General features: G+C 39.5%; 1 protein-coding gene across 1 annotated transcript in view; it reads right to left on the bottom strand.

Annotated features, from left to right (window-relative positions):
* Window positions 1-206: 206 nt before the first annotated feature.
* The window catches only part of LOC138019156 (uncharacterized), a 12,555-nt gene continuing 3,254 nt past the window's right edge, over window positions 207-9,507 (bottom strand). The window contains exon 2 of the mRNA XM_068865845.1: window positions 207-1,465. Coding sequence (XP_068721946.1) covers window positions 1,002-1,465 — 464 coding nt within the window. The 3' untranslated portion in view covers window positions 207-1,001. The remainder of the gene's footprint in view (window positions 1,466-9,507) is intronic.

Here is a 9,507-nt window from a genome sequence, read left to right on the forward strand (position 1 = left end):
GTTTAGTGAATATGGCATTGAATTGGTTGTGTTCTTGGAAATATTGCAGAGGGGAATCTGAAAAGAAGTAATTCGGAAACAGGCGATGCGAGTCGTAGGCAAGCCAGCAATAGCATCCCTCAGGGTTTTTCTGTTTCAACAAAAGCTCAATCAGCTGAGATTGAGGGAGACTGAGAACCTGCGCCTCATCAACGAAAACGTGGAAATTTTCTTTCTTTTGTGGAATAAACTCATAAAATGTCTTGAAATTGCAAATGGTGAATTCACTTGAAGATATGCCATATGCTGCAAAGAAAGCTTCATACTGTTTGTCCTGCGGGGGTGGAACACATATTACGACCTTTTCTCCCTTCTTGGCACATTCCAAAGCTTTGTATTGGAGCAAGATCGTTTTTCCAGTTCCTGGTACACCCAATATCAGCTGGTGGTTTGGGCCTTCCCAGACAGAAATTTGCTCTAAATTAAGGAACAAAATCTGTTTTGATAAATCAGCCATCCCAGATGTGCCTGCTGTCTTCACAACATTTGGTCGTTCACTGCAACCACTCCTTTTTCCCTTCTTTCGTTTCTTTCTTTGGGACTCAAAGCTTTGTTCCAATGCCATCTGCTTCGAAATCATCTGTAAACGATTTGATAATTCTTTATCCTCTTGCACTTTATCTGAGAACAGTATTCCTTTAGGTTTCCCTTCCTTTCCTTTTTCAGGTAAAAAAATTTTCAAAACGGTTTTCTGCGCAACAAGCTTGTGAAGCAAAGTCAGAAATTCTTGCTTTTCTCCAGTGCCACATCCTTCCTCACTGAAATGTTTTTTCATCCAGTGTTTAAACTCATCACAAGCAACCACATCTAATTTCTTTAGACAGATAATGTCACCTTTGGGGAACCCATGGCCGTCCATATTTGGCAACGCAATGACTTTGAATACTGGAATGCGGTTCTGCTCTGGTAGAAGGCCTCGGATTATCTGCTCTCCCTTCCGAAGTTGATCAAAACCTTTCGATTTAGGAAATTTCAACCAGAATTACACCAATTTGGAAATGGACTATTGCAAAGTCTACTTCGCGCTCAAATCGAGGTAGCTCTTCTTGGGGCACCAGGCCTGGCCAAAGATACTCGATGAATTTTGTGAACTTTAATTTCGACAGAACAAACATGGGTTGGGAATATTTCTCTCCAAACTCCTTCAAAATATCAAAGATCTTCTTTTCGGCGTCATCCCCCTTGATTGTGTCTAGCACGATATCTTTACGCGGAGTTGCACCACAAGCATCGCCAACTGGACCTACATAATTCCTCCGAAATAAAGGAGGACACATGATTGTTGTTTCACCACTGTTCCCTAGTCCTCCCCAGTTTCCATACAGCCTTTCAAAGTTGTCCTTTATGCCCTCAGAGAATTCCATAAATTTCCCTGCAGGACCTTTCACAAGCGGAGGAGGACCAGAAGAGGCCATATTTACCTCGCCTGTAAAAAAAATAATAATAAACGGGTAAATGAGGGAACGAAAACGAAACGGTGGGAGTCTTGGTGTAACTAATCTATGAAATCGACGATCGATGGCACTCGATGCCAATAGACCTTATTCACGATGGCCGCCATGTGGGATTTGCTATTATCATGCAAATTAGCTTCAAACTTCTGAGGGGCAAACAACACAATTTCGAGAGGTTATAATGAACATCTTAGCCACACAGATGATTTGTTTCACTTTCATTGAATGTTTATCTCCTAAGCAGTAAAATAGAATGATTACACAAGTTAATTCGACGTTTTTTTTAGTGAAAAATGAGCAGCTCACGAAGTAGAAAGTCGAAATGTCAAAGGCAATCAAAAGATATAAAATTATTATAAAAGGTACTTAATTCTAAATCCTAAAATATACTTTAAGCAAAGTTATTTCAATATTTCGAAGAGCCGATTTTCCGCAATTTGCCTTTATTCCAATGTTTGCCCCCCAGCATAACACATGGCTAATTTGCATGACAATTTGAAAACCAAAATGGCAGCTATCGTGAATATTAATCGATTAATTTTGGTAATTAATGACTAATCGATCGTCCAGGTTTGTGTGCTCATCAATTTTCATCGATAATCAACATCAGTTGATTAACTGGCATCGACTGGTATCGATTATCATCAGTTTTCATCGACTTTTGACAGATATTATTTTCAGACAAGATTTCTGAAAGGCAAGGTAACTGGATGGATTTTAAAAATTAAAACAATGACACTGTAGGATCTCGGCAGATGAGATAAAAGGCCGATTATTTAAGCGAAGTTTAGACAACGTCTAGTCATCCTCCAACCCATGCTTCAACCATGAGTACCGATTACTTAAACGTCGTTTTTCAAAAACAGTGCTCTAGATAGCGCCTAAACACCGACTAAGGAACAATAGTAAGTTAGACCTGTTCATAGGTAGGTATAAACGCTGTTTAACGATATTTTCATGGTCAGCCATGGAGGGACAACTGCGTTACAGACAAATGAATGAAGGGGTAGTTTCTAAAGAAACTGTGGTGCTGCGTCGGTGGGGAAGTAGTATACAAAAATTTGGTTTTATCAACGGAGTTGATAATGTAAATTTGCAAACGTAGAGTCTCTGTACGGTGGCCAATTTACATTATCAACTCCGTTGATAAAACCAAATTTTTGCGTTACAGACAATTAAGAAACTACGCCAATCGACGTAAGATACATGTTGTACAGATTCTGCACCTTAAGGATAGATTTAACCCATTAGAGAAATACGACGACGAAGACTTTCGAATGCGTTTTCGCTTCGGTCATTGAAGCAAGGAGAGGTCTGCCGCTTACACCAATGCAGCAAGTGATTATAGACCTTTTTCGCTGGTACATGTAGATTTTTTTTCCAATACAGATCACGTGATAATACCCAGGAGGTTTGGTCTATTGCTTTGAGATTCTATGCGACAGGAACCTCCCACAGGGTTATTGACGATTTATCTGGTGTTTCTGTATTTGTTGCATGCACAGTCATTCACAGGGTTTCAAGGGATATTGCAAAACAAAAAGCGCAATTCCTGTCACTTCCGGAGAGCCGGGCTGATACCAAGAGAAAATGTTATGCTGTTGCGCACTTTCCAGATGTGATCGGGGCCATCGATTGTACCCGGCCACATCAGGATCATATGCCCAAACAAAACAAAAAACGCTATGGCATTTGTTAACAGGAACAGGTTTTACTCCGCAGACCGCAAGATCGCAGACAAATTAACTGATTGTGCCATAGCTTGTTCCAGGCTCTCAGATAGTCGAGAAAACGGAAAGAACTGCGTGTGAAAAGCGAGTGGGGGCTTGGGTCGAGGCGAGGCGGGAGAGCCTGTAAGCATCTCTTTAAATTCTTCATTCCGGTATACCAGCTCCTGGTATACCCTCTGATTGGTCAATTTTGACAGTTTACATCAACACTTTCGTCATCATTTTGATTCACACGCGGAGCACGAAAGAAAGAGGTCAACTCTGTCGCCGAGTGTCTTAAAGTATTCCCAAACGTACAAGCCCTCAGATTCGAGCAAAAGTTGTGTCTGTTCGACTTCAGTAAGTCGAAAAAACGATCCTTTTGCAATGCTTCCAACTGGTTTTGGTAAAAGCATAAATTTTCAGTTACTGCCGCGCGTTGCGAAAGCCCTTCAATGTTGTGATACGACATCTCTCCACACCGCTTAAAATATAGCATCACCGGGTACGATATATAGTTCGCATTTGACACAACTATTATGTCCCATGCACGCCATAATTGTTAGCATTCAACGGCGCTCTCTGAAAACTCTGACGAACGAGAAAAATACAATATTTTGTTATTCTTTCTTATGCAAATACTTGGCTGCGTATTCGAATTCACCAGCTAGGGTCAATTAAATTTCTGCCTTCATCGCCTTCGAAAAAATGAGAGCAAAAAGAAAAAACCACTTTGAAAGAGCGCAAAAATTTGCCGAAAACAGGCTTGTATTTCCGTTGTATGTCTCAAAGCTTTAACAGATCAAGCGACTTCAGGAAGCGAAGGTGATGGCTACGTGTCTGTATACTGCAAATGCAATTGAACCCATCCACATGAAATATCAATCTTTCACATTCATTATCGGTTGTTCTGTTGCATCAGAGCTGAAGTTTATTGATGAGATCATCTTATCATCTAGGCCAGAAACTTCAATGGTCGGGTTTCTGTTTTCCTTGAAAAAGTCAACAGAGCGTCAGGAACCCGCAGCTTTCGAACTGGTCATGTCTTTTGGTCGAATTTGCTAAATCTCCCGTCGGTGATTTCCTTGAAACTCGTTTCCCGGTTGCTTTGACAATGCCTTCGTTCGCTTGTAAAGTTATTTTCCTAAAAGTGCCTTAAATTCTGGCTAACGTACTCGCACAAGTGAGAATTAATGCCTCACCTCTGAACAACAATAAAAGAATCGCGCCTGAATTCGCGTGGGACCACACAATGCCGCCCTTTTTCAACACTTTGACATAGACATTGTGACATGCGAAAGGTTATTTGCAAAGCGGCCGGAATGAAGAATTTAAAGAGATGCCTACAGGCTCCCCCGCCTCGCCTCGACCCAAGCCCCCACTCGCTTTTCACACGCAGTTCTTTTCGTTTTCTCGACTATCTGAGAGCCTGGAACAGGCTAATTGTGCCATTGATGACACTCTTGTGGGTGACAGTGGATACGCTTGTACAGCATATTTAATGACACTAATCCTCAAGCCAAAGAATGCAGGAGAAGTGCGCTACAATGCTGCACAAAGGCGTACTAGGTGTGTCATTAAGAGATGCTTTGGATTGCTGAAGAGACGTTTTCCTTGTCTTTCATTTTCCTGCAATTTGATTGGTTACCTCAAACAAGCCTTGAAATCTCATTGGCTGGGGAAATGGTGCGATTTAGAGCAAAAAATAGGGCGATTTGGGAATAAATCGCACTGCTGAGAGCCAATCAGATTGCAAGGAATACCAAGGATTTCTAAATGGGCGTAATAAATTTGCTTACTTCACTTGGAAAGGCAGGAGCTTTTCCTCTAACAGTTTTCTTGCTCCTTTTTCGAGTGGAGTTTCAGCCACCTTCTTTGGTTTTGCATTACTTTACTCAGTGATTGGTGCAAAGTTCTCGCGCCACTTTTTCAACCAATCAGAAGTGAAACCAAAACCAATCGTAGCTCGCGTGTGCACATTTTCCCGCGCTTTGTGTCGACTACGTGTAATTACTTCGAGTTTTGATTGGTTTACTGGATTGTCTCCGTCCTTTTTGATTGACCAAATTTTGGTTTTGGTTTTACGACACTCGTTTGAAAACCGCTCTAATTGCCTTTAATCAAGTTAAATCTCACATAGAACGGTCTTCAAATAATTGTCGTAAAACCAAAACCAAAGTAATTACTTTGGCCAATCACAAAGCACGGAGACAATCCAGTAAGCCAATCAACACTCCAAGTCATTATACGTAGACGACGCGAAGCGCGGGAAAATGTGCACGCGCAGGCCACGATTGGTTTTGGTTTAACTTCTGAGTGGTTGAAAATATGGCGCGTGTACTTTGAACCAATCAATGATTGAAGTAAATTCAATACCATAGAAATTCGCTAATTACTTTCGACAATCAATTGAAAACCGCTCTAAAGTTTAATGAGAACAACTTGGCATGTGTGAAAAGAAGAGCTAGTTTTAATTCCTTCAAAGAACTGAAACTGTCTAATATCAAATAAACTCACACAAACTAAAACAATGAAGCCGTCTTACCCCCTGTAGCTTTGATTCTCAAATACCTTAATTAAGCCAATAAATGACGACCATTTAGGTCACGTGGATGAATCTTGATACACCACCAGATCTTCATCTGACATGAAACATATTTTTCATCCAACTAAAGATCAAACACTTGCATTTTAACGAAATATTGATTTAATACAACTCCTGGAAACAATGCAATACCTCTCATTAACAACAACTCTTCAACATGTCAGCCTTATTTAAGATAATTAACCTTGCTTTTAACAGACCAATTGGTAAAATAACAACTATTAAGTGGTTGTGCAGTTACAATATCTTGGGCATCAGAACTCGTCAAATAACTTAAATCTTTCTCCTCTGAAATTTTCAATTTGGTAGCACTTACACTATAAGTAGCTGTATACTATACTGGTAGCGCTTAATACCAATGATACTTCTGTAATTTTCCCCTTGCTAGGCTATTCATACTTGAACAAAGAGTCAGAATGGTGATCAGTTTTTTCTCGTATCACTTTCTCCTCTATACTGGCATTAAAGACAGGAGAAGCACAATTATCACAAAGACAATGACTGGCCTTTTGCTTTACACCTGCTTCCTTGCACAGTTCAGGCAAAAATATCATTTAGTTTGTTTACACCCACAGAAGCTCCTGGAAAACTACATGTAAGCTAGATGGTCTAAAGTAGAATGCATTACAATCTTTGGTGATAGTTTGTACTAACCCAACATATAATTTGTACATTTCCACAAGACATTGTTCATGCATCTCTCCCTCAGGATGACAAATATGTTTAACAAACTTGGGAATACAGTATGCTTAAGGTCGGTTAAGCCCCCATGAAACGTTTTACAAGTCAGGCTAGAATTTTCCTCATACTTCACAAAATTAGATCCTACAATGTACTTCAAAATTATTGAGTACAAGACTTCTATGCTTGCCTCCTCTTCATCCAAACAGTTTGCCATTATAAAATTTAATAAACAGCGTTCAACAAAGACTTAGCTGCTGACATTCCCAATACATTAAAATTCCAGAATACCATTAATTAACTCCTCTTCCTCTGACGGATTCTTTCTCCTCTTTCTTATTGTTCAAAACTAACTAGCCTTCTAATGTGGCATCTTCCATTCCTGCATCTAATGCTCAATGAAACAGGGTGAACCTGTAAACGACACACTAAATATTATTATAAGATGGACAACTCTACAATTTAATAGCACAAATACAACCTATTCAGCTCACCTTTGGTCACTATTATCCAAGGACTTAATGCTTCAGCACCATTTTTCTCTTCCAGATGGTGACGAACACCACAAACTATTCTGTAAATAGTTTTGGCAGGATATCTCTCGCCAGCCTTCTTAGCCACTTGACTTCCATAAGGAATTTGCTTAATCAGTTATTTTGAACGTGTCCATTTCTTCAATACCTGAAGAGAGCGTTACGACCTGATGCGAATCATAGTCTTTGAAAAGACCTCCTGGATCTAAAATGGGCACTTCAATCGTCTGAGCATATTGCAATTCTCTAAAACCCAACAGGGTCCATTTGTTCATATATTTCATTGACGAGGGGCTAGCTTTCTCCACTAACTCTACTTCTTCACATAAGGTTTCTGGCTCTCTAAGCCTTACAGACAACACCCCTTCTTCACTCTTGTTTGTACATCAACTGAACAACAATAATTCATCATGCATGTAAACATGTGCTTTTGGTGAAGGGCAAAAATGTAATACTGCATAATTTATCACTGTTTAATTTGAGAAAACATGTCACTGCATAATTTCTTGTTGTTTCATTTCAGAAGATCAGAAGACATGTCAAAAACGTGGGCTTCGTTCTTCATCATTGGTTCCAAAAACCGAGAAACGATAAAACCAATCGCCCTTGTTTGGCATACAGGGAAGACATCGGCATACAAACATTGCATAAGTTGTTACTCATATGTGCCAACCACAGGAACAACAGACCCTTAGTTTTGACAGCCAATGAGCCTCCAGATGGCACATTATAATGACAATTAATTAATTATTTATTTATTTTAATTATTGTTGTATCAACAATATCTTGAGTTCCCTATAGACCCCTTTCTGGAGGACAAAACAATAAGATTGTTTTGCATTTGAAAGGTTTGTTTCTCTCAGGGAAGAGAACCACCATTGTTTTGTTCTCCAGATTGGGAATTAAAGAAATGGGTCTATTACTTCCATAAGTAGCTATTTCAATTTTCTAAGGCAACCGTATGAAGTAGTGAGCTTCCAGAACTAACTGGAGCCTCCAAAACTAACTGGAGTGACAAGGCATTTCAAGGTATGAATTTGCTCAAATAAAAGGAGCTGAGTCTTGCAAATATAACTTAAATTAATTAAGAAACCTTGAATAATAAAGCAGACTTAGTTCATTTTATTCAGAATGGGTATGTCTGGTAATATTTAAAGCTAGGAAAAACAGGAGGGGAAATTTGTCAAATTCATAGGACCATCCAATGTCAAGATCAAAAGAATGTATTAACTTAAAATCTTCAAGTTATATTTCAATCTATGTGTTCACTTTTTACTGGCTACTGCAAGACATCATGATATAAAAGAAAACAAAGCAGTGTGTTCCCACACTTAGAATTCAAATGTGCCAGGAAACGTAGTAATACGTGTAGCTCATTGAGAATAACTGTGCTGTGGCTGTCCTGACTCCTCACAACAGGTGAGTTAAACATTTACAACAAAACAAAACATTGTGTTGTTTAAATCTGAGTCTTCTTAGTACGGTGGCCCACATCTGCCTCGGCAAAAATTACTTTTCAACGGCAAACTTACTTTTCTACAGCAAAACTTGCGTTCTTCTGCAGTAAAGCCGTTAGGACCCAAAGACCTGAGGAGAATCAAGATGGCGACCGAAGGTTGTTGCGAAATCTAAGAGCCCCGAAGATCCTTTCCTTCATTCTTTTTTTTCTCTCTCTCTTACCTTGATCAGACAAATATTTGCATTTGCAACAGACCCTATAACATATTCTTCTTCTTCGTTACTGATGCCAGGATTCTTTTCTTTTCGCTTCTTTCATCCATTGCCAGAGTGCTTGTTGGTTGGTTCCTTTGTCTTGCCTTTATTGTGGCTTTGTCACTCGCTTAGAAGGAATTCATTGCTGTGCTTAATTGAAGTCCCACTAAAGAGATAATTTTTTTAATCCATGGACCGACTCACTACTTCATGGCATGTTCAAATCGAACCCATTTATACGGTCCGTCGGTAAATTTTCATGATCCGTTCAGTCCGTATGGATCGTTCGACAGACTGTATCAATTTGTGTAAACTGGACATGACAAATGATCTCGATTCCCAGAGAATTAGTTAGGGACACCAACATAGCCGTCATTCCTTTGTTTAAGGACACCAAAAAGGCTGCCAAGAGGAGTCAGTTGCAAATCAAGATCATGTAATGGACACTCAAACAAGACACAGTGAGTGAATCAATTACCAAGGAAGGCAGAAAAGTGCCAATCTGATTCAAATTATCTGCCATTTTGCTTAATTAAATTCCGAAATTATGCCATGAAAAGGCTGCAGAGTCATACATATTAAGCAAATACCTATTAACGCTTATTTTTAATGAGCAAGACCTAACCGGAATAAGGTCAACATCTGTTAGATTTTGTTAAAGAGCATGTCGAAACTGTTTGCCATCCCCTTTCAACCGTGTTGAAACATGTTGAATTGAAGCACAGGGGGCCCGGGCAAACTGTGTGACTGTAACATCTAAATCTTTCACATAA

The sequence above is a fragment of the Montipora capricornis genome, chromosome 10 (assembly GCF_036669925.1).
Source record: "Montipora capricornis isolate CH-2021 chromosome 10, ASM3666992v2, whole genome shotgun sequence".
In the NCBI taxonomy this organism is placed as follows: domain Eukaryota; kingdom Metazoa; phylum Cnidaria; class Anthozoa; order Scleractinia; family Acroporidae; genus Montipora; species Montipora capricornis.